General features: G+C 35.1%; 1 protein-coding gene across 1 annotated transcript in view; it reads left to right on the forward strand.

Moving 5' to 3' along the window:
• SNTG1 (syntrophin gamma 1) overlaps positions 1 to 26,681 on the forward strand; it is a 534,413-nt gene that overhangs the window by 199,206 nt on the left and 308,526 nt on the right. Inside the window, exon 4 of the mRNA XM_024578290.3 lies at positions 20,997 to 21,053. Within this exon, the coding sequence (XP_024434058.1) occupies positions 20,997 to 21,053 (57 nt within the window). The remainder of the gene's footprint in view (positions 1 to 20,996; positions 21,054 to 26,681) is intronic.

Below are 26,681 nucleotides of genomic sequence, written 5' to 3' on the forward strand. Positions count from 1 at the left end.
AAGCTTTCAAGTCCACTTCTGGGACCGGAGTTTCCCCATAGAGGAGCCAAAGCAGTCTCTCTTTGGAACAGCACAGTTGGCCTTCTTGTGTGAAATATCAATTCTTTTTCATTAGCTTTTTGGACTAAATCTCTTATGAAAGTGTGTATCTCTAAGTGGGTAAATATCTTAGTTTCTGTTTTAGTCTCCTGTCTGTCCCCAACTATTTTTATCCTGTGAGTGTTTAGTGAATAAACTCCTGGTGGTCCTGAGCGGCCCTGTGCATGGCCTAGCCTCTCTCCCTGTCCAGGCAAGTGTCAGTTGGCCTCGGAGTGGCAGAGTCCAGTGTTCAGGAGAGAAGTGGTAGCTCTGGCTGCAGGAATAAAAGCTAGTTTTTTTATGTCAATATCAAGTTCTTAGCTTTTTGATAGGCTGCCTTGGCACTAGTTAGTGCCCAGGAACACTGACTTGGAGTTTTACATTTCTCTAGGAACTTGAATCCATCCTCCAGAGCTTTAGGGAGCACAGAGGTAAAGATCATACGATTTAGAGACACTGGTTTCCAGGTTTGTGTGCCCCAATATCCGAGGCAGAGAGGCAACAACACAGGAGCTTCCTAACCCCAGGCCCTTAGGTAGTAGCCTGAGGTCACTTAATTTTTCCTTAGACAGTGGAGACTCAGGGAGGCCTCACATGAGGAGATGTGCAATTTGGAGTGAGAAGTGGTAGCCGAAGCTGAAACAAACAGCACACAGCAGAGTGGTCAGAGTGCAAGAGTGCTAGCCAGTGGCTGGAACACTTTCTCAGGCTACCTCTGCCATCAGATAATGTAAGTAGGAAGCTGTATCTCTGTCTAGTCTGGGGCTGAACCACCCCACTCAGTGCACCAATTGTTTATATGATGTTACTCTGGGTGAGGTGTAGTGACGTCAGGTACAGATAAAGAGAGAAACCAGAAAGAGTTTTACAGTTTTGTTATATTCACAGTTCCCTGGGGAGAACACCTATGCAGGCCCAGGAAAGCACAGGGGTGGGGCATCCAGCAGAGAGAGAAAGCTGTGGGCAAACACCTTTATTATGGTTTCAAAGAATAGGTGAGGAAGGGTAAATTGATTTAGAATTGACTAGTTTGAATAATGTTAGTGTTGTGAGGAGCAGGCATTGCACCACTCTGGGTGATTAGGGCGCACGCATAGTGACCTGGAGTGTAAGAGCTTCGTAAGGGCAGTGACTGGGGCAGGGATTGAGTCCACTGCTCAAAAAGGGGAACCAACAGGCTTGAGACAGGACCTCAAAACTGGGTCAAGACAGCATTTTAAAACACTGTGTTACAGGATGTCATATTTTTAGGCCCTTTGGCTGAAGGAGCATGGAGATTACACATACATATAAAACTATACAGAATGATAATTTTACTAACAGCAAAAATCAAGGTAAATAATATTGTAATTCTGCTATAAATCAGCATTATGACAAAGGCAACAACAACACAGGTTATTTAATAATATTCAAGTATTACAAGGGAATTCCAATAAGTAAAAATATTAAATATTACAGAAATGTAACCACAATATACTTAATATCAATATTTACAAATTATATGAATCTTTTTCTTTGAAAATTGGATTGTTGAAACCATTAGAAAAAATGACTTGGGGTGGTGAGCACATAATACAACATACAGATGATGTACAATATTATAGAATTGTACACATGAAACCTATATAATTTTATTAACCAATGTCACCCAGATAAATTCAACTAAAATGTAAAAATAATAATAAAAATAATTAAAATGTTAATATAAAGTATTATATAATATACAAATAAAAGATTTAAAAGAAGTGAACAGTTATAGAAATATTCAAAAATATTTCCACATAATAATTCAAAATATTTTAAGACAATAACTTACTCAAGTGTTCTTTCTTTAATCTGCCAAGAGGATTTGTTGTAACAACATATTTAAACACAATTTATTAGATTATTAAAAGTTAGTGAATATTTGTTTCATACAACTTTTTAAATATATATATGCCTGAATCAATTAGAAAAAACTAGGAACAGTAAAATGACAACAAACTCACAACTATCAACAAGTGATCCCCCCCAAAAAAGAAAACAAAAACTAAGCAAACAACTAGAACAGGAACAGAATCAGAGAAATAGAGATCACATGGAGTGTTATCAGTGGGGAATGGAAAGGGAAGAATGGTGGAGGAACGTACAGGGAATAAGAAGCGTAATTGGTAGGTATAAAATAGATGGGGAAAGGTTAAGAATGGTATAGGAAACAGAGAAGTCAAATAACTCATAAGTACAAGCCATGGACATGAACTAAGGGATGGGAAATTCTGGGGTTTTGGGGGTGCAGGGTGGAGGGGAATAAAGGCGGAAAAATTGGGAAAACTGTACTAGCATAATTAATAAAATATACTTAAAATAATGAAGATTTCACACAGAAAAAAAATTCCCATGGCAGAGTTTTAAATTAGGAAAAAAATAGATTAAAGAGAATAGTAAGTTTAACATAGGCCTTCTCAGAGCCATTATAATTTTAATATGTTGTGAAATAAGAGACAGAATATATATATATATCAGGGACATGCACATGAGTGGTGATTTAACGTGCCTGGATTTTAATGTGAAGGTTCACCACTGACTGACCTTGATCAAAGGACTTGATATCCCTGTGCCTCTGTTTACATTATAGATGCTCATTTTCAAGAGCAGAGCTATAAAGACATTAGCATTTCAGTTTTGTAAGTGGTGAGAAATGAAAGTGGAATCACACAATTCCCAATTCTCTCTAATGGTATCTTTTAAGCTAAACATAAAAATTTAAATTTCAAAAACTCCCTTTTTCTAACCACTGTTAGAGTTAATATAAAGGACTATAAGCAATGTTTTCTGAGGGGCTTAGGGAAATGACAGCCTCTTTTATCTCTGCCACCTATGTAGCAGGAGAAGGGTCCACCAGAGCTTAGACAGAAATAAAGAAAATAAATCAGTTACCCTAGAAGTGTATTAAATGTGACCTGCAAAAGAACATATAAAAAGGAACATTTTAAAATTAGAGTATTTATTTGTTATTGATTTGTAAGATATATATATACACACACATATTTTATATATATAAATATATAATATTATCCCCTTGTTGGAGGTGCTGTTTGCAAATATATTCTCCTGTTCAGTTCTTCACCTTTTTATTTTTTTGATTTATTTATTTTTTTTGCTGCACAGAGCTTTTTAGCTTGATACAGTCTAATTAATTTATTTTTGCCTTTACTTTCCTTGCACTAAAGGTCAAATTCATAAAAACCTAAGCCCAAGATCCATAAGTTTATTTTTTTGTTTTCTTCTATATCATTTACTGTCTCAAGTCTTATATTTAGGTCTTTGATCAATTATGAGTTAATTTTTGTGCATGTTGACAAATATCAGCCTAGCTTCATTTTTTTGCATGTCTTTCCAATTTTCCCAGAACCATTTATGGAAAAGACTTTCTTTTCTCCATTGTATATTTTTAGTTCCTTTGTCAAAAATTATTTGCCTACGTATATGTGAGTTTATTTCTGGGCTCTCAATTCTCTTCCACTGATCTGTGTGTCTGTTTTCCTGCCAATACTGTGCTGTTTTGATTATTGTCATTTTGTAGTACAATGTGAAGTCAGGGGTGTAATACCTCTGGCTTTGTTCTTTTTGTCTCAAGATTGCTTTGGCTATTTGAGGTCTTTTGTGGTTCCATACAAATCTGATGACTTTTGTCCTATTTTTTAAAAAAATGTCATTGGAACTCTGACAGAGGTCGCATTAAGAATGGATATTTCTCCCAAGAGGACATACAAATGATCAACAGATATATTAATAAATGCTCAACTTCACTAGCTATTAGGAAAATGCAAATCAAAACTACTGTGAGACCCATCTCACACCTGTTAGAATGACTGTTATAAACAAGACAATTAACAAGTGTTGGAGATGTTGGGGGAAAAAAGGAATCTTCATTCTCTACTGGTGGGAATGTGAACTGGTATAGCCACTATGGAAAACAGCGTAGAGATTCCTCTAAAAATTAAGAATAGATTTACCATATGACCTAGCCACCCCACTTCTATATATCTACCCCCAAATTTTGAAATATTTTTTCATAAAGATATATGTACACCTATGTTATTGCAACATTATTCAAAGTAGCCAAGAAATGGAAACAACCAAAGTTGTTTCATTCGATAGATGGGTGGATAAAGATGTGGTACATACATATAATGGAATACTACTTAGTCATAAGAAAAGATGAAACACTGCTATCTGTGACAGTGTAGATGGGCCTTGAGAATATCATGCTAAGCAAAATAATTCAGACAGAAATAGTCAAAAAACGTATAATTTCACTCATACATGAGATATAAAACTGAAAGCAACAGATCAACAAACAACATAAACAAACAAAATCTCATAGATACATGGTGGTTACCAGACAGAAAAGGGGTTGGGGAAAGGTAGTCAAAGTTGAAGGGCGTCAAATATTTGGTGACAGAAGATTTGACTTTAAGTAGAAAATACACAATGCAATATAGAGATGATGTGCTATAAGAAAAGAAAGGAATGTTTTATAATTTTTTCTCCTCATTTGCTAAGTTGTGTGTGTGTGTGTGTGTGAAATTATATAGAGAGGTAAGTTTAAGTTTAATGCCTAAGCCATTTTAGAAGGAAAGGTAGTATTTCTTTAGACCAAGGAATTATAAATTTTAAATATTATTCATTTAAAATAAAATTTTTAAAATGAAATACTTAGGAATAAATTTGCAAAAGTACAAAACATATACTTGAAAAGTAAAAAAAAAAAAAAAATGTGGCTGACAGAAATTAAAGACCTGCATGAAATACATGACATTTTCATGGATCCAAAGACAGTATTAATGCAATAGCAATGACTTCCATATTCATTTACAGATTAATCTCTATTAAAATCCCAGCTTGCCTCTTCGCAGAAATAGACAAGCTAATACTAAGATTTAGATGGAAATGCAAGGGTCTTAAAGTAGTCAAAAAAAATTGGAAAATGAATAAAAAAAATGAAAGTCACACTTCTTCATTTCAAAACTTAGTTTTAAATAGTAATCTAGACAGAGTAGGGTATGTTCACATATGGCATATGGATAGTCATACAACTAATTGGAATAAAACTGATGGTCCATAAAGAAAATCCTCACATTTATAGCCAGTTCGTTGTTAGCTGTGACAAAACCAATTGGGGAGAGAATTGTGGTTGTTGTTGTTGTTGTTGACAAATGGTGCTGGGAAAAATAGATATCCACAGGCATAATAATAAATTTGGAGATATCTCATGCCATATACAGAAAAAATCCTCCCAATGGATGAAAAAACCTATATTTAAGAGGTAAAAATACAAAACTCAAAGAAAATATTGGTGTAAAAAATTGTGATATGGGATTGATAAATGATTTCTTATTTACCACACCATAGGTATAAATTAACAAAAAATAAACTGTACATCACCAAATAAAATTTTTGATCCTCACAGTATACTATCAAGATGTTTTAAAGGCAACACAGAAAATAGGAGGGTATTTTTTTTGCAAATTATGAATCTGAGAATGGACTTATGTCTAGAATATATAAAGAATATGATGAGGTCTGTCCAGAAAAAGTCCAGCCATTGTTAATATAGTGAGAACAGTTTGTGTAATGTTGATGTAACCGGGTAGCCAAGGAGGGTGGGACTGGAATGTAAATGTGTGAACAGTGACAACTTAACTGTACTAGTCAGTGGGGGCGGTAGATGTCATTCAGTGAGCATGTGTACTGAGGGGCCTTAGCATTCAGAATAACTGAGCAAATAGAGAAATGAATCTGCATCACATTTTGCATTAAGCTTGAACATTCCTCCATGGAAACTATCCAGATGACTCAGAAGGCCTCAGCTATGGACAACTGGAGAGTGGCAGCTTCATCATAACAACACGCCTGTTCATGCATCACGTCTCATGCAGAGATTTTGCAAAACATCAAATCACCCAGGTGACTCAGCCCAACTAGATTCCAGATTTGGCACTCTGTTACTTCTGGCTTTTCCCAAAACTAAAATCACCTTTGAAAGGGAAGAGATTTAGACCATCAATAAGATTCAGGAAAATATGACAGAGCAGCTGATGGTGATTGGGAGAACTGTGTGAGGTCCTGAGGTACCTACTTTGAGGGGGACTGAGGTGTCTTGTCCTATGTACAATGTTTCTTGTATCTTCTTCAATAAATGTCTCTATGTTTCATATTTCATGGTTGGAAACCTTCAGGGCAGACCTCATATATTTTTATGAGAATATAAGAATATTTGCAAATTATATATATTTATTTATCAGAATAACATGGATAAAGTGGACAATAAAATATAGACAAAGGATCTGAATAGACATATCTCCAAAGAATATGTAAAAATGTATATTACTCAAATAAAGAGATGCTCAACATCATTAGACATCAAATAAGTACATATCAAAAGGATAACTTTATATCCATGAGAATGATTATAATCAAAATGAGATATAAGAAAATTTTAGTGAGAATCTTAACACACTGGAATTCTCAGACACTGCTGAGAATGCTCAATGGTACAACTGCACTAGAAAACAGCCTCATTTCCTTTCCTAGTTGGGAAAGGAAATTTCCCAATTTCCTTTCTTGCCATACACTCAAATGAACAAATGTTCACGTATGTCCACACAAAATCTGTCACAGAAATGTTCATACCACTGTCATTAATAATAGCCAAATATAAACAACCCAAATGTACATAAGTGGGTGAATGGATATGTAAACTTTGGTGCACCCATGCAATGCAATGTTATTGGACAATTTAAGAAACGAAGTATTGAGTAGTAAGGCCTAATAAGTATATTTGGCAAAACAGCAGTATACAAAGTCAACATTCAGAAATTGAAGGCATTTTTATAAACCAACAACAAAATATCAGAAACAGAAATCAGGGAAAAAATCGCATTTGCTATAGCAACAAGAAAAATAAAGTGCCTAGAAATAAACCTAACCAAGGAGGTAAAAGACCTGTATTCAGAAAACTACAGAACACTGAAGATTGAGATAAAGAAAGACACAAATAAATGGAAGCTATACTATGTTCATGGATTAGAAGAATTTACATCATCAAAATGTCCACACTACCCAAAGCAATTTATAGATTTAATGCAATCCCTATTAAAATACCAATGACATATTTCACAGATATAGAACAAACATTTCAAAAATATATAGGGAACCATAAACAACCCTGAAAATCCACAGCAATTTTGAGAAAGAATAACAAAGTATGAGAGATCACAATACTCGATATCAAACTACATTACAAGACCATGATAAACAAAACAGTATGGTACTGGCATAAGAACAGACACATAGCTTAATGGAACAGAATAGAGAGCCCATAAATAAACTCATGTCTCTATGGTCAATTAATATTTGACAAAGGGGGAAGGAGCATAAAATGGAATAAAAATAACCTTTTCAACAAATCGTGCAGAGAGATCTGGACAGCTACATGCAAAAAAAATGAAACTAGACCACCAACTTAACACCACACACAAAATTAAACTCAAGATGTTTAAAAGATTTAAATATAAGTTGCAACACCATAAAAGTCCTAGAGGAGAACATAGGCATGAATATTTCAGATACTCCTTAGAACAATATTTTCACCAATATGCCCCCTCGAGCAAGGGTTGTAAAGGAAAGAATGAACAAATGGGACAACATCAAATTAAAAAGCTTCTGCATGGCTAAAGTAAACATCAGCAAAATGAAAAGGGAACCAACAATATGGGAAAACATATTTGCTAATGGTGTATCAGACAAGGGTTTGATCTCCAAAATATATAAAGAATTCACATGACTCCACACCAATAAGTCAAACAATCGAATTTAAAAAAATGGCCAAAGGGCCTGAGTAGGCACTTCTCCAAGGAGGACATACAAAGGGCCCAGGGACATATGAAAGGATGCTCAGTATCACTAGTCACCAGAGAGATGCAAATTAAAACCACAATGAGATAACACTTCACACTGGTCAGAATGGCCATCATAAACAAATCAAGAAACAACCAGTGCTGGCAGGGTTCTGGAGAAAAGGGAACCCTAGTGCACTGTTGGTGGGAATGCAGGCTGGTGCAGCCACTGTGGAAAACACTGGAATTTCCTCAGAAAACTAAAAGTGGAACTGCCTTTTGACCTGGTAAATTCATTGCTGGGACTATACCCTAAGAACCCTGAAACACCAATTCAAAAGAACCTATGCATCTCAATGTTCATAGCAGCACAATTTACAATAGCCAAGTACTGGACACAATCTAAGTGCCCATCAGGAAATGAGTGCATCACAAAACCGTGGTACATTTACACAATGGAATTCTACACAGCAGGAAGGAAAAGGGAGCTCCTACCCTTCATGACAGCAAGGGTAGAAATGGAGAGTGTTTTGCTAAGTGAAATAAGCCAGGTGGTGAAAGACAAATACCATGTGATCTCACCTATAAGTGGAACCTAGTGAACAACACAAACAGGCAAGCAAAATAAAACCAGAGATTTGGAAATGAAGAACAACCTGACAGTAACCAGAGGGGGGCAGGGAGGGGGATAATGGGGCAAAACAGGGGAAGGGTCAAGTCAAGGAGTACTTGACTTGCATAAAGTACTCAAGGAGAAAGACAACTAGGAGGTAGGAATGAATGTGGCAGGCAGTGGGAGGGTAGGGCAGGGGAGACGAATGGGGGTGAATGGGGACAACTGTAATTGAAGAACAATAAAAATTAATTTAAAAATTTTTTAAAAGTTAAGTATTTATACATGCCATAACATGAACAAACATTGAAAACCTCATGGTAAGGAGCCAAAGTAGGCAAATCTGTAGAGACAGAAAATAGATTAGTTATTGCCTAGAGCTGGAATGGGGGAATGGGGACTGAGAGTACGGGTTTACTTTTTATAAAATGCAAATGTTTTAAAATTTATTGTAGTAATGGATTCATGACTCTTTGAAATACTAAAATCCACTAAATTATATACTTTAAATGAGTGGTTTTATGATATATGTATTATATCTTGGTAAAGACATTTTTAAAAAGATAAAAATAACTTGTGTATATTCGTATATCTATAAATGTTTTTCTACGTAACCATCTGTATCTATATTAGGATACCCATGAGTTAATACTGATATCTCCAACTATCTTCCATTACCCCATGAAATATTCTAGCATTCTCTCCTTGTGTATCTGAATTCCCACTTGAGCAGTGAAAAACTGGTTTCTCCCAACCAGCATCCGTTTACTTGTTTACTTTCAACATACATGTAGAGTAGTATTAGAATGGTTGACCCTGCCCTCAGGTGAAACAATGGTAAACCACGAGAGCACAGAGCATGCCCTCACGTGAAACAACTCGAGTGCAGTGCCATGTTCAGTTCTTTTGGTCTTTGGTCTGCAGTTGTTTGCCTTAAAGACTCCATTTATATCTAGACTTACCTAAGTAAGCACTTTCTCCCTCCCCCTATCAGTGAGGTGGTAGCACACCTTCATAATACAGTTATACTGTTTACCACAGTATGCTTTTCTTTTTGGAACCCTTAACTTGCTAAATCACTCTCTTAAATTTGCCTACAGTAAGGTTTCCTCTTTGTTTTATAAAATTCTATAGATTTGGACATATGCAAAATATCATGTATCCACTACAGAATTATCATAAAGGATCCTTTTATTGCCCCATAAATCCGCTGTCCCTCACCTATTCAACCTTCCCTTTCCCAACCTGAATCCTGGCAACTACTAATAGTTTCACTGTCTCTATAGTAGTGCCTTTCCAGAAAGTCATATGAATGGAATTAGAGAATCCATACTTTTCAAGCACCTTCAGTTACTTAGTAATATACAACTGTGGTTTCTCCATGTCTTTTTGCAACTGGGTATTTCTTTTTTTTTTTCATTGCTAAATGATATTTTATTGTGTAGATGTAGCATAGGTTTTTGTTTCTTTGTTAATTCAATTTACCTACTGAAGAACATTTTGGTTGCCTCCAGTTTTGAGCAATAATTAATAAACTAATTACATTCAGGTTTTTATGTAAACATAAATTTTAAAATACTCAAGTATCTAGGAGTGCAATTCCTAGATCATGTTTTAATACTACGTTTAGCTTTGTAAGAAACTACCAAACTTCTTTTTGAGTCCCCACCAGCAAAGAATGAGAATTCCTGTAGATGAGAATCCTTGCTGGAATTTGGTATTGTAATATTTTGGATTTTAGCTATTCTAATAGGTATGTAATATTATCTTATTGTTTTAATCTGAAACCCCTAATAATAAATGACAAGAGCCTCTTTCCATATGCTTAATTGATAAATGTATATTCTTTGATAAGATGTTTGCTCAAATTGTTTGGTTAGTTTTTAATTGGGTTGCTTATTTGCCTTGCTTAATATTAAGAGTTCTTTGTATATTTTGGAAACAGTCCTTTATAAGATATAAGTTTTGCAGTATTTTCTTCCCATATGTGGCTTGTCTTATCTTTACTTCAATAGTGTCTTTTTGTAAAGCAGAAGTTTTAAATTTAATTTTATTTTTAAATTATACTTTATTGATTATGCTATTATAGTTGTTCTGATTTTTCCCCTTTGCCCCCTCCACTCAGCTCCACACCCCACACCCTCAGGCAATCCCCACACCATTGTTCATGTGCATGGGTCATACTCATAAGTTCTTGGCTACTCCATTTCCTGTACAGTATTTTATATCCCCGTGGGCATTTTGTAACTACCTATTTGTACTTCTTAATCCCCTCACCTATTCACCCATTACTCCACACCCTCTCATATCTGGCAACCATCAAAAACATTCTCTATAGCCATGATTCTGTCTCTGATCTTATTTCCTCCATTTGTTTTTTAGATTCAATTGTTGATAGATACGTATTTATTGCCATTTTATTGTTCATAGTTTTTATCTTTTTCTTAAATAGGTCCATTTAATATTTCATATAATAATGGTTTGGTGATGGTGAACTCCTTTAGTTTTTTATTGTATGGGAAGCTCTTTATCTGCTCTGATTCTAAATGATAGCTTTGCTGGGTAGAGCAATCTTGGCTATAGATTCTCTCTTTACCTTTAACCTTTGGTATTTTACTTATGATGTGTCTTGAAGTGGACCTCTTTGAATCCATCTTTTTGGGGACTCTCTGTGCTTCCTGGACTTGGATATCTGTTTCCTTCACCAAATTAGGGAAGTTTTCTTTCTCTTTTTAAAATATATTTTATTGATTACACTATTACAGTTGTCCTATTCCCCCCATTATTCCCATCCAACTTGTGCACCCCCTTCCACCCGCATTCCCCCCGCCTTAGTTCATGTCCATGGGTTGTACATATAAGTTCTTTGGCTTCTACATTTCCCATACTATTCTTAACCTCCCCATGTCTATTTTTTACCTCTCTCTATGCTTCCTATTCCCTATACCTTTTCCCCCATTCTCCCCCCACCCTGTACCCACTGATAACTCTCCATGTGATCTCCATTGATTCTGTTCCTGATCTAGTTGTTTGCTTAGTTTGTTTGTTTTTTAGGTTTGTTTGTTGATAGTTGTGAGTTTGTTGTCATTTTACTGTTCATAGTTTTTGATCTTCTTTTCCTTAGATAAGTCCCTTTAACATTTCATATTTTAAAGGGCTTGGTGATAATGAACTCCTTTAACTAGACCTTCTCTGGGAGGCACTTTATCTGCCCTTTCATTCTAAGTGATAGCTTTGCTGGATAGAGTAATCTTGGATGTAGGTCCTTGTCTTTCATGACTTGGAATAATTGTTGCCTGTAAGGTTTCTTTTGAGAAATCAGCTGATAGTCTTATGGGAACTCTTTTGTAGGTAACTGTCTACTTTTCTCTTGCTGCTTTTAAGATTCTCTCCTTATCTTTCAGTTTGGCTAATGTAATTATGATGTGCCTTGTCATGTTCTTCCTTGGGTCAAACTTCTTTGGGACTCTCTGAGCTTCCTGAACTTTCTGGAAGTCTATTTCCTTTGCCAAATTAGGGAAGCTCTCCTTTATTAATATTTCAAAAAAGTTTTCAATTTCTTGCTCTTCCTCTTCTCCTTCTCTCTTCTCCTTCTCCTTCTCCTTCTGTTCAGATGTTGGAACGTTTAAAGTTGTCCCAGAAGTCCCTAAGCCTCTCCTCATTTTTTTGAATTCTTGTTTCTTCATTCTGTTCCGCTTAAATATTTATTTCTTCCTTCTGGTCCAAACCATTGATTTCAATCCTGGTTTGCTTCCTGTCACTGTTGATTCCCTGAACATTTTTCTTTATTTCACTTTTCATAGCCTTCACTTTTCCTCTATTTTGCAACCATATTCAACCATTTCTGTGAGCATCCTGATTACCACTGTTTTGAACTCTAGTAATCTCTTAATCACTTTGTTGTATGTTTTCTGTAGCTTTGACCCGTTCTTTCATTTGGGCCATTTTTTTTTTTCTGTCTCGGCATGCCTGTTACATAGTAATGGGTAGAGCCTTAGGTATTTGCCAAGGCGGGGCAATCCACATCGCTGCGTTGTGGTGATGTATGTGGGGGAGGGTTCTGAGAGGGAACAATGCCGCTTGCTGGGCTCTCGTCTAGCTTTCAGTCACTTCCTCCACTCCCCACAAGCAGATTGGGCCCTTCTGGTGCTGATTCCCTGGTGGGTGGTTTGTGTACATTCTAGGATCCTGTGGGTCTCTCCAATGAACTTTCCTGTGAGGCTGGGAGTTTCTCCCACTGCCACAACCCCCACAGGTTTTTACAATCAGAGTTTTTGAGGTTTATTTCCTCATGCCGGAACCCTGGGTTGCACAGTCTGTCTAGTTCCCCAGGTGTTCTTCCTGGTTTATCCTCACATAAATGTGGGACCACCTGCTCCACCAGATGCCGCCTAACCTGGTCTGCAAACTGCCGCCTTGCTGCGAGTCCTTTTCACCCAGCTGCCTATCTCTGCCCTTCCTACTGTTCTGGATGAATATTTCTGCTTTAACTCCTTGGTTGTCGTGCTTCCATACAGTTCAATTTTCTGGCTGTTCTGGTTGTTTGTTGGGATTTGTTGGTCCCAATAAACAATCAGATAAGGGTTTGTTGTTGTCCTTATTTTGGTCATGCGAGGAGGCACAGTGTATCTACCTATGCCTCCATTTTGGCCAGAAGTCTGGAAGTCTTCTTTCATTATTTTTTCAAATAGATTTCCAATTTCTTGCTCTTTCTCTTCTCCTTCTGGCACCCCATGATGCAAATGTTAAAAGGATCAAAGATGTCCCAGAGGCTGCTTACACTATACTCATTTTTTTTCCTTCTTTTGCTTATTCTGATTGGTTGTTTTTTGCTTCCTTCTGTTCCAAATCATTGATTTGATTCTCAGCTTCATACATTCATTTGTTTTTCCTGTGAATTGTTCTTCATTTCAATTAGTGTATTCTTTGTTTCTAAGTGGATCGTTGTTATACTGTTGAAGTACTCACTAAGCTCCTTGAGCATCCTTATAAACAGTGTTTTGAACTCTGCATCTGATAGATTGCTTACCTCCATTTTGTTTAGGTCTTTTTCTTGAGTTTTGATCTGTTCTTTCATTTGGGCCATGTTTCTTTGTCTCCTCACGTAGGCTACCTCTCTGTGTTTGTTTCTGTGTATAAGGTAGAGCTGCTATGACTCCCTGTCTTGGTAGTGTGACCTAATGTAGTAGGTGTCTTGTAGGGTCCAGTGGCACAGCATCCCCTATCACCCAAGTTGGGTACTTGTGCTGCACTATTTGTGTGGGCTGAGTATACCCTCCTCTTGTAATTGAGCCTTGATTGCTGTTCACAGGTCAATGGGAGGGATTTACCCAGGCCAGTCAGCTGCAAGGACTGGCTGTGAACACTGACCACCAACCTCTGCCATCCAGAGAAGAGCAACTATGCAGCGGAGGGGTGGTGGTGCTCCAGTGTGGTCTGTGGCTGTCCACAGGGTAGGGCAGGCTCTGGGCTTTCCCAGGTGGTGCAGGCCAAGGTCAGCCCCCACCTGTATTCTGCCCAGGGCCACCCTGCATGAGCTATTAAGCATCTGAGATGACTGCAACTTGTGCTGGGTTTGGAGGTTCCCAGCTGATGTCAATCTGTGTATCTAGTCTGGCTGCTGCTAGTGCCGGGCCTGGGCCCACTTAGCAAGAGGTAGAGGAGCAGTGTGCTGGCAGCTTACAGAAGCCAGCTGTTGCTTGTTTGATAGAATTTAGGAAGTCATGAAGCATGGGCCAAGACCAGCTATTTCTATCTTGGGTGGGCCTGTAATTTGAGTGGGATAAAGCCTCAGGGGATCTCCAAGGTGGGGCAAACAGTGTTAGCCAGGTTGATGGCGTTTCAGATATGGCACGGGCTACCAGACCCTTCAGTGCCTCCCTGTATGCCATTGGTGCTTTTCAAGCTGCTACCCTGGTGCTGTAATTCAAAAGGAGTGAGTCTGTGTAAGTCCACTGTGGGTTTTTTATGGGGAACTGCTTGGGTCTCCAGAAGTTTCTTACACTGACTCAATCCCCACTGGTTTTGCAGCTAAAAGTTATGGGGACTTATTCTCCTGGCACGGGAACCCTGGACTGGGGGGGCAGGGACTCCTCACTCCTGAGGTATCCTTCTCAAATTTTTATCCACCACACATGGATGTGGAAGCAGACTGTTCCACATCTCTGCCCCTCCTACCAGTCTGGATGGATGTGGGTCTTTTTTAAAGATTTTATTTATTTTCATTTTAGAGAGAGGGTAAGGAAGGGAGAAAGAAAGGATAAGAAACATCAGTGTGCAAGAGATACATGGATTGGTTGCCTATAGCATGCCCCCAACTGGGGAACCTGGGTCATAACCCAGGCTTGTGCTCTGACTGGGAATCGAACATGTGACCTTTTGGTTTGCAGCCCTGTGCTCAATCCATTGAGCCACATCAGTCAGGGCTGGATGCGGTTCCTTTAATATTGTAGTTGTCGTACTTCATCCTTCTTGATTTCTGACAGTTCTGAATGATGGTTGTTCTATATTTTAGTTGTAATTTTGCTGTGGTTGTGTGAGGAGGTGAGCCATGTTTTCCTACGCTGCCATCTTCTATGACTTTCTCAGAACTTTTTAATTTTAATTTATTCTAAGATCAATTTTCTCTTTTTTTATGGACCATGTTTTGGATGTTACACCTCAAATCTCATTGCCAAACCCAAAGCCATGTAAATTTTACCCTATGTTTTCTTTAGAAAGCTTTATAATATTGACTTTTATCTCTAGATCTTTTATCTGTTTTGTGTTAATTTTTGTGTAAGACATAATATCTAGGTCTAGAATCCTTCTTTTCTGTCTAAAGACTATCCTGTTTTTCTTCATTAAATTGTCTTTATTCCTTTGTCAAAGATCAGTTGACTGTCTCTCCATATATTTATTTATTTATTTATTTATTTATTTATTTATTTTTGGTTCTATTTTGGGGCTCTCTATTTTATTTATTGATATATGCATTTAGTCTTTAAAAAACTTCAGGCTATTTTGATTACTACAGCTTTATAGTAAGTCTTGTGTCAAGTATCCTGAGTCCTCCAACTTTGTTCTTCCAATTCAATATTGTGTTGGCTACTATGGGTGTTTTGGCTTTCCGTACAAACTTTAGCACCAGTTTCTCGATAATCACAAATAGCTTGTTGTGAGTTTTAAGATTGCGCTGATTCTATAGGTCAAGTTGGGAAGAACTTACATTTCAGAAATATTGAGTTTTCTAATTCATGAATATGGAATATCTTCATATTTATTTTTGATCCTCTTTGATTTTTTCCCTAGTCTTGTAGTTTTCCACATATAAATATTCACTTTGTTAGATTTACACTTAAATATTCTTTTTTTAGTGTGATATTGTAAATAGTATTGTCATTTTAGTTTCAAATTCCAGCGTCTCATACACAACAGAACAATTGACTTTTGTAAACAGAAAGTCTTCACTTAATATCATCGATAGAAACTGCAAGTTTAAGTGAAACAATGTATAATAAAATCAATTTTACCATAGGCTAAATGATATAAAAAAGTAAAGTTCCCATGGCATATTGCTGGTCACAAAAACATCACCAAACTTCTAAGAAAAGGCCCAAAACACTTCTAGTATTAATCATTTGAATAAATGTAAGCTATCATACACTTAAGATGAATACAAAGAAGCAATAAATTCTTTTTAAAGCCTCTTTCGTATTCCAGCTCTGGGTCATGGTGGTTGGAGCTTATCCCAGCAGCTCAGGGACCAGTGTGGGAATGCCATTCCATCACAGTTTGCACACTTACAAACACACACACTCACTCATATTGGAACAATTTAGACACATCAATTCGCTTACCATGCATGTTGTATCTGGGACGTGGAAGGAAACTGGAGTACCCAGAGATAACAATGGAAAAAACATGCAAACTTCACACAGACAATGTGTCCAGCCAGTAATTGATTATTTTCTCATTAACATATAATGAAACAACATTTAATGAAATGATATTCCAGGAATCACTGTATTAACCTTGTCTCCTCTTAGTTTGTGATAACTAATTAGTTATATGACAATTTTATTGATTCTTTGGAGCTATCTACATAGACAAGGGACAAAGTTTTGCATTTTCCTCTTTAATCTGTATGCCTTTTATTTTATTTTCTTGCCATTTTGCATTAGCTAGGACAGTAGCAAGGAACATCCTTGCTTTGTTCCAATCTCAGAGGGAAAACATCCGATTGCTCACAACTCCCTCCCTGTTTACTACCGTGCACCTTGATGTTTTAGTTTCTTTGTTTCTTTGATCATAATTCACCAGCTCTTCCAGGGCTCATTATGATAGAAAAGACAGTGGAAATCAGAGAATGTGATGAATTTCACACATTCATTTAAATCATGATTTGGATTTTAGTAAAGTTAATTTAAATCCTTTGCATTTGTCTTCTCATTCTAAATTAGAAAAATATTGCCTATGCCAGTGAGCTGGTGTGATGATTATGTGTGAAAATGTTTAAAGAAACTTTATTGAATTCCTAACTTTGATTTAGGGCATATGCTAAATACTTGGAATACAACTGTGAATAACACATGGGATTAGCTCTCTGAAAACTGTAGTGGAAAAATAAATTAAGGAAATAGAATATTTTAATATATAATCATATGTCCAATGAGAATTATATGTTTATAGAGTAGCTTTAATAATTAGAAACTACGACCATTATTATTCCTTTCAAGACTCTTCATTCTTCCTGAGTGATCAAACAGAGTTAATGGCATTCCCTAGCTCTTCTATTACATTTCTTTTTTTGTTTCCATCGAATCAAATTAATAAATACAATTCTCTACTTGATGATCTCTCTAGGTTCTGCATTGTGCTCATTTTTTTCTTTTTACATATATCTCTCAAAAATGTTTATACCTTGGATATATAATACGTACATTTTTTTATTTGGTAACATGCAGATTTTGGTTCTCATATAGTTCATATAGTATAGAGAGAACTTCAAATATAATATATTCTAGAGAGCAGTTAGAATTATATTTTCATATCAAGCAGGTTAAACAATTAAAATAAGCTTTTTCATAAGATTAATTATGATTATCCCAGTATGCAGCATGTTATTTTATAGTCCCAAATTATTTAGTACTCCATCCTTTACATTTTGTAACAAATAGGAAGATTAAATAAATATATTTTATTTATATGAGTTTATATGAAACCCACCTTAATTTTGTGTTTTAAATAATAAAATAATAGATAATACCATGGTTTTCCAAAATAAAGAACTTTGTTACCAGGCAACACTTTTATGATGCTGAAGAAAGATATGTTAACTAAATATAAATAGAACTAAATATAAACCAGCTTTCTAATATTTTCTGACTTATGAGGTGAACAGCTGAAACAGTTCATTAGCATTTTGGAGGGCGAAGGATGGAAACACCAAATACAGAGAGGAAGAAAGGTGACAGAGATCATAACTACCAAGCATAGAATTATCAGCAAGGTGCCACAGTGAGAACAGTTACTTGCCTTTTTATTCTTGCTGCCTGCAATAACCAATTTAATATTTTGGCTTTAAAAATCAAGATGTAACTTGTCTTGCCCATCTCTCTTAATTTTCTCAATAGTCAGCTGATGAAGCGATAGCATGTAGAGGTGATGGCTGGGGTTTGCATGTGTATGTGTGTGTGCTCATGTTATTAAAAATATTAAGATACGTGCTGCTTCTGAGATTTTCAGAAGTTTCTGCTGACTATTTAATCTCTCCAAACTCCTATCTGAATCAGTAATTTTGTATTGGATTTGGAACATGTTCTTAATATTCTCCACCAAAGATTGTAAGGCAGTCGTGTAGAGAATGAATAAAGACATTGCAGGGACCTTTGGCCACCCCAGAATGCTTGTTGTTCCTTCAAAGAAAAGCAGTATTTCAGTACATATTTGCTACTAGATAGAATTTACCCACCAGGTTGCCCTCTGGGCTAATGATTGCTGTGAAAGGTACCAGAAAATTTAGGTGACAGTATTTGCCAATTAAAACACACTTACTTTGACAGATTGAAATTTTTATTTTAAGACAGTTTATGTGAGCTGTCTAAGCTAAGTTCACCATTGGTTTTAATGCTATTTTAAGGAATTAAGTATTTATTCTATACAGAAAAGGAATTAAGAAAATAGCTCTGCCCTCCGAGAATGTTAGTTTAGTATGATAAGCACTGTTGTGAAATCAGTTTGACTCTCTGTTTTATAAGAATAAACATAGTCGATTAGTTCTTCAAACCCTGAGTCTGAGTCTTCCAGTATTTGAGCTACTCTGTGAGGTATTGGGACATGAGATGGAAAATCTTATTTAGATATTTATGGGATTAGTAAGTAAAAAATTCTGTCTAGAATTGTAGATTGTATGTGTGTTAGTTCATTAAGTTTCTACTATATGCCAAAGTCCTTCGCAAATATTAGTCCTCAGAACAAAACTGTTACTGTATATTATTTATTATGATTTTATAGATTTAAAAACAAAGACACAGAGGGCTTAGTTAATTTGCCAAACACTTTAAATTGTAAATATTTGAGTCATTAATAGAGCCTCTGACGCTAATCACAACATTATTTGTATTGTACAAGTTTCCTTTAATTAATCTTTTAATGGGAAATAATCAAAGATTAATTAATTTAACAGATTGCTTTTGTTTAGTCAATAAAAGTACACTCCCAAAATATTTAATTTATTTTAAATTAGATTTTCCATATTTATAATGCATGTGTTCAACTTTCATTGCTTTTGTGCATGCAGGTATGTTTATATTTATAAATTGTGCAATATAAATTTTAGAACAATGCATTTTCTCATACTTGTGACACCACCAATGAAAAGTAATGTTTGTTTATTAATTGTAAAAGAGAGTTTATAGTGTTATTTAATATAGTATTCAATATGATGTCCTATGTTTTAAGCCAGTTTGCATAAGCTGTACTGCATCTATAAACTTATTTGTATAAACATAAGTTTAATGTTGGCTTGAAAACATGATTAGGTGACTGGTTACAAGAGTAAAATTTTAAATGTTTTTAAAATAGACCAAATTACTTAGCATGTGGTCAAAAGAAGAAAATTTATGTTATTAAATGCTACTCATTGACACTAATATCTTTTAATTTATAACTATCTCCAACCAATAAGGCTTATTTTTAATTAAAAATAAATAACAGTTAATAAACCTTAATTTCTTGTATGGCAATCATGTTCTTTAAGCATTGTTTTGTTTTTATTTATGAAATGTAAATATTTGGTTAAAATTAAGGTAGTGTGTAACTTTGCAAATTGATGAGGTTCATGCTGTTTTAAAACATTTAAAAAGAGCCACTAGAGGCACACGTTTTTTCAAATTTTCTCCTGTTTTTTTTTCAAATGATGTTACATCTATTCCACACATCCCCTCTAAAACTAGGGAATAAAAGAGAAAATTCATCTATAAGAAAGAGAGGAGCATTTGGATTTGGAAAAAGGTAATATAGGAATAGAAATGCAAATAGATTAGGCATTTGTAAGATGCAGGAACCAGATGACAAATGTGTGTGGCAGGTGCAAGGGGAGAAAAGTGGTGTCTCACATCTTTATGGACAGGAAAAATTTCAAGAAGATGAGAAGTTATAAATAAATGGAGAAGCTTGCAAATAAAAGCTTTTAACCTTTCTCCATGGTTCCAGAATATGCATTATGTAGAGATTACTACCCTAAAACAGAGTATTATTGATTTAATATTGGAGATTAAAGAATTTGTTCAAATGTCTCTCCTTGTGGATTTTTTTAAATTTTCATATACCAATGATTGAATTATTGTTTCCAATATGGGAGGAAAAAGAACTGGTTTTGAAAATTGATAATTCCATTTCATTATTAATTAGGTGTAAAACACTTTAAAGAATAAAAGGAAAGCAATCATTTTGAACCTGGCTTATTTGCACTTGCAATCCCAGAAATACACATGAATCATTTATGTGCTGGGACATAGCAGCCTCCAAGCTCTGCTCTCAAATCTCCATAAACATATGACTTGTAGTGATCGAGATAAGAGCTTAGTTAAAAGATAATATTTACCATTGACATTAAGTTGCTTTGATGTAACCAGAACCTCGTCATTTCTTAGGCAACAAGAATAATAATGTGAAAATGAGAAGAGATTTAAAAGTTGATTCCAAAATATGTCCAAAAAATCATTGAAAGGAATTAATTTTACAAGTTTAGCTGTTTAACAGCACTGCAGTCCTTTTATCTTGTCAAATAAATTATTAATGTTTAATTTAAAATTTTAAAACTCCATTTATTGCCAGATTTGGAGTCTCTATATATTTAAGAGTAAAAACAAAACTTAAAGGAGGAATATGTTGTGCGAATACGGTTTTATGAAAAGCTAACCACTTAAAATCCTGTCTTGCAGGAAAGAACGGTGACCATTAGAAGACAAACTGTAGGCGGATTTGGATTAAGCATAAAGGTAGTCAGTCTTTCCAGTCTATTCCTACAAAAGACATACTATATTGCTGTATTTTTGGTGTATTTTAATTTGGGGAAGGTTAATAATTAGACAAGCATAACTGTAACTCCTCAATATCTGAACTGAGATGTAAGCTAAGTAGTTTCTCATAGACCCTTGGTCACTTTTGGATTTAGAAATTTTACAAAAGTATTGGAAATTTTACCTCACCTGGCATTGAATAATACTAATTAATTACCTTTTGTACCTATTTTCATTTAAATTAATAAATATGGTGCTTGAGTGTGCATATCATCTTTTAACCAACCAGAGTGGGAAATACTGACCTGTTGGCGAATGTAGACAGAACAAGTTCTATCTAATGAGGTCTTATATAAGTTAAGTATTAATTGTATTATATTCATCTTTTTCTTTTGTTTAGTCTTCATTTTTAAGAAAAGAGTAAAATCTCATGTTACATTGCCAAATATATAGGATAAACTTAAAGTTTAGCATTTGATTATAAAAATTATCTTTTAATTTCAATCTATTAAAAAATTTTCCTCAAAATTTATTTTAATTGTTCACTTTTTATTGTATTTTTTCCATTACCACTTATTTCCCCTATACCTTCTTCCTCCTCCACCTACTTCCCTCCCCCCAACCCCTTGAAATCACCACACTGATGGGCTTTTCTTTCTGTCTATTGTTGGCTATTAAAGATGTACTACACCTGCAACTTATCATCTTGAAGCCAAACAGAATTTTTTTAATGCTGAGAAATTATATAAATATTGGGAAAGTTAACTCAATGACTTTAAAATACATTTTAGAAACCTTCATCTCTAAATAGGTCATTGAAATTTATATTCATCTTGATTGGTGGGCTAGGCATTTTGCTTACGTAAGGTGAAAATCATACACCTGAAGCATATGCTTCATGAAATTTTAATACAACTCAAGTTATATATGCTTGAAAATTAAAACTCAAAGTTTAGTGTGATAGCTCTAGTTGACATTATGAAAATGGCTTAGAAAACTGATCAACATGGAATAGATTATGTAGTCAAATAATAATAATATTACTATATAAAATATTAATTTTAAAATATACTTGTACTTTATCTATCATCAATTAAGACCAGGAAGACACACAGAACAAATTATAAGGTTTAAGTATGGAAATGATGTTGTGGCAATTCTAAAGTTCAATAGACAGGGTTTTGTTTGTTTGTTTCGTTTTTTACCACAATACTTACTGAGAATGCTGCCAAGGATTTAAAGGTGTGACTTTGGAAGTCCATGAAGAGACCACAAAAGCCGAGTATGAATAAAGTTCAATAGTGAGAGTAGGTTTCATTTTAGGTATGCATTTTTCTCTAACCTGCATTGACTCTAATTCTGAGAGTGGAGCTAAAAATGTTACTTCTTTTTTTTTTTTTAATTTCAACTTATAATTTAAACCTAATAATACATTGTTATTTATTTTTAGTAAAATACCACATTTTAACCTAGGCAGTTTTTAAAATATCAAGAATTCTGCCAAATGAATAATTTCAGCTTAATGATTTCATTATTTCAATCAAAGTAAAACTTTTAGACACAAAAAATACAGTAATTTTCAAAATTCCATGTGTGTATGTTGCATTCAAAATATTGGCCATAAAAGTAGCACGTGAACTGTGATTGTTGCCATATTTTGGGAGGTTAAACAAAAAAGGAAATTATTTTTAAAAAAATTTATGACATACAAACCAACCAGAAATATAAGCATCAATAGATTTATTTAGAATATAACTCATTTATCCTGAAGATAAATGACTAATAGTAGAGCTTTCCACTTTGGTTTTCTCAGTACTTACCACTGATCTTCGCTTTTCTATTTTTCTTTTTTTGGTTCACAGGCCCGCACTCAATCCACTGAGCTACACCAGCCAGGGCCTTATTTTTCTTTTTTTAATTTCAGTTTTAATCCTCACCTAAGGACATGTTCATTGACTTCAGAGAGAAAAGAAGGGAGAGAGAGAGAGAAATACTGATGTGAGCCCTGGCTGGCATGGCTCAGCTGGTTGGGCATCATCCTGTAAACCCATAGGTAGCCAGTTCGATTCCTGGTCAGGACACATGCCTGGGGACCATACGGACAACCCGGGCATGCCCTGCCCTAATCAAACAAACAGCATTTCAGTCTCCAGGACAATGCTCCAACCAACTGGGCCACACTCTATTTTTAAAACTTTTATTCTGTTACTATATTTCTTATTTTAAACCATTTTTATTTTGTTTTTATATTTCAAAATATAATTATTTCTTCATTTAAAATAGCAATGTTATTGTACAAATCCTTTTTCCCTTTATCTTGTCACATGTAAATTGGAAAAAATACTGGGTTTATCTATTTTCTTTAGATCTGAGATCTAAAATATGCATGTTACATACTTTAACATTATACTTTATAATATTAAAAGTTGAATATTGTATAATTTTACATGATTTGTTATAAACTACACATATGAAATGAACAGCTTAGGAAATTATTTTAGTGCAGAGTTAATATTTTAGTGTTGATCATTTATCTATTTGTTGCTGGCTAATTTCAGTTAGCCATAACTATGCACGTGAAGATATGAACACATATTTCATTCTTACTTCATGGAGTCAAGTAACCACTGCTGACACACATGGAGGTTTTGTAGTGAGGACTATTATTTATAATCTCAAATGTCTCAGCTAGATGTAACAGAAGGAAGAGTGTGTGGTAGACAATTGAAAGGCTTTTGCCAATATAGTTAAGATTCTGACAGGTGTTTCTGAATTTCACTGTACTCAGAACATGTAATACTGTTATTTCAGGTTTTCCTTCCCAGAAACTCTTTTAAAAATCTTGGCTGAGGGACAACAAAATTTCCTTTCTGATTTGAAAGCACTGACTTTAAAATGTGCTGTTGGAAGACAAGGCTTGTAACTATGCTACATTCTCCTGACAAATCTTGGCTTTGGGGACCTTTCTTGCAACTTTTTGCCACTGCACATGGCAGAAATTCTTCCCAGGTGATAGCCAGAAAAACTTTGAGTATAGCATCTATTCTAATGCCTTTTTTCAAAGATTTTATTTATTTTTATAGAGAATGGAAGACAGGGAGAAAGAGAGGGAGAGAAACATTAATGCGTGGTTGCCTCTTGTATGTCTCCATCTGGGGACCTGGCCCGAAACCCAGGTATGTGCCCTGACTGGGAATCAAACCAGTGACCCCTTGGTTCACAGGCTGGCAGTCAATCCACTGAGCCACACCAGCCAGGGCAATGCTTTCTTTATTAACATTCCTCAGTGATTATAATTTGGGGTAGTATGATGTCCCTGATGCTATCAGTGTCTATTAAGCCGAATGTCATCTGTTCATGTACAACATTATTTTCGCTCCCAAACATTGTCTCCAGCCAGAGATTCCCCTGTATGGGAGTGAAATAAAACTCAGCCATTACCTTTTTTATTTTATCTATCTTATTCATTAGACAGCTTTGAAACTTCTGGAATAAAAATTGTGTAGGTGTCTCAGAAGTTGACATAGTTATATGTCTCCACAGTTTAATTCTAGGTCTTCTGTTTGACATCTTGCCTTGAAGACCAAACATGAGATATGACGTAGTATACAATGAGGAGGGTACCCATTTCAAAATTTCCTAAAATCCCAAACGATAAGGGGAAGAAATAAATTTAATAAAACTGAAAGAAATAATTATTGACTTAAATAATAATATGATTTAAGTAAGTTTTAATTCACTTTACTTTCAGATTTTATCTACTTCCCTTTCTATTATTAGTTTGCTTTTTAACCTTAAATTGTTTAGTTTACCTTATGAGAATTTTTAACAAAATCTGAGACTCTCCTGTGAAAATTATAATTATTATTTTAAAAATTATGTCCAAAATCCTTAATTTGAAACACTAATCCAAGAATTTTTAAATCAAATGCATTGATATTTAATATCAAAATCGCAGATTTATCTTCATAGGCAAACTTATTGTATAGCTTCCTGAAATGCCATAATTTTATAAAGATCATTTGACTATGGAAAGGTAGAAAGCAAAATTATCTGTATATCCATGTGATTTCCAAATTAAGCCCACACAGAGCCTAAGACCAATGAATACATAGCAGATTTTCACTGGTGCTGCAGGTGGGAGAGCAGATGCCCTGAAGAGGAGATGCCACCCGCAACGCTAACAGTCTTGCTCCCACTTTTCATTCTCTGGTTAAAATGAACTATTTGTCTTCAGCTTGTAAAACTGAAAGGAATTATTTTTAAACCCTGAAGAGTGTGTGCAATCCTGGCTCATAGCTTTCTAGTCCCATGTTATAGTTATTCCCTTCCAGAAGGAACAAACACGTAACTGAACCACGGTGTAATGAAAATGGGCATGGCTCACAGGCACTGAAACCTGGCCTGGCCCTCTGTTGTGTTTAAGTGACCTTTCACCCACAAGCCCCTACTCTACAACCTGTAATTGGCTGTAATTTTTCAGCTGTAATTATAGCTGAAAAATTACGACAGCCCTGGCTGGTATAGCTCAGTGGATTGAGTGCCAGCCTGCAAACCAAAAGGTTGCTGGTTCAATTCCCAGTCAGGGCACATGCCCGGGTTGCTGGCCAGGTACCCGGTAGGGGGTGAACAAGAGGCAACCATACATTGATGTTTTTCTAACTCTCCTTCTTTTCCCCTCTCTCTAAAAATAAACAAATAAAATCTTTAAAAAGTAAATAAAATAATAAATATTATTAACATTTCAATCTTATCATTTATAAACAATAATTGTTAATATTTACTAATGGCTATTTAGGTGCTATATTCTGAGCTAAATACTTTGTATTCTGTTTCACTTGGTGCTTATTGCTATCCAGCAATGACTGTTATCCCTTTACAAGCAATAAGATTAAGTATTGAGAGGTTAACTTACCCATTGTTGTAAGTGGGTGAGGCTAAACCCCACGTAAAGCTGATGTCAAATCCCTTCTTCAAAACTGTGCTCTATAGAAATAAAACCTAGACTAAATTATCTCTAAACTCTTAGGAAGGTTTCCTAAGTTATTTATACACTGGTGTATTTAAAACAAACAAACATATTAATTTAAATATTCAAGATCAAGCAAGCAAAATTTTAATATCAAGTGCTGAATTTTAATTGTATCAAATTTACCAAATAAAAATATATCTCTTCACTGTATAATACATTTCTGCCATAAATATATAGTTATTTTAGGGCAAAAGTCTTTAAATATCAACTGTTGATATAATTACACACACATTCGTATACATTTTTCCTCATATTGTCCTCCTGCTCTTTATACTTGAGTCGATTGATATGTGTTCACCAGAGACAGCGCTGATGCATACCACCACAGAAGCAGGAACATAACAGGCAGGTAATGAAGCTTACATTGAAGATTATGAATTAGTCTCAAGAATCAGTTCAGACCACCCACTGGCCAATTATCATCAGAAAGACTGTCTTTCTTAAATTAAATAGCTTATCTACATGTAATATATATACACTATATAGTTTACACATTTAAAGTGTACAGTTCAATGATTTTTATTATATTCACAGATAAGCATGTAGGGGAGGGAGAAAACTCCTCTTCTTAAACT

The sequence above is a fragment of the Desmodus rotundus genome, chromosome 8 (genome assembly GCF_022682495.2).
Source record: "Desmodus rotundus isolate HL8 chromosome 8, HLdesRot8A.1, whole genome shotgun sequence".
NCBI lineage: Eukaryota > Metazoa > Chordata > Mammalia > Chiroptera > Phyllostomidae > Desmodus > Desmodus rotundus.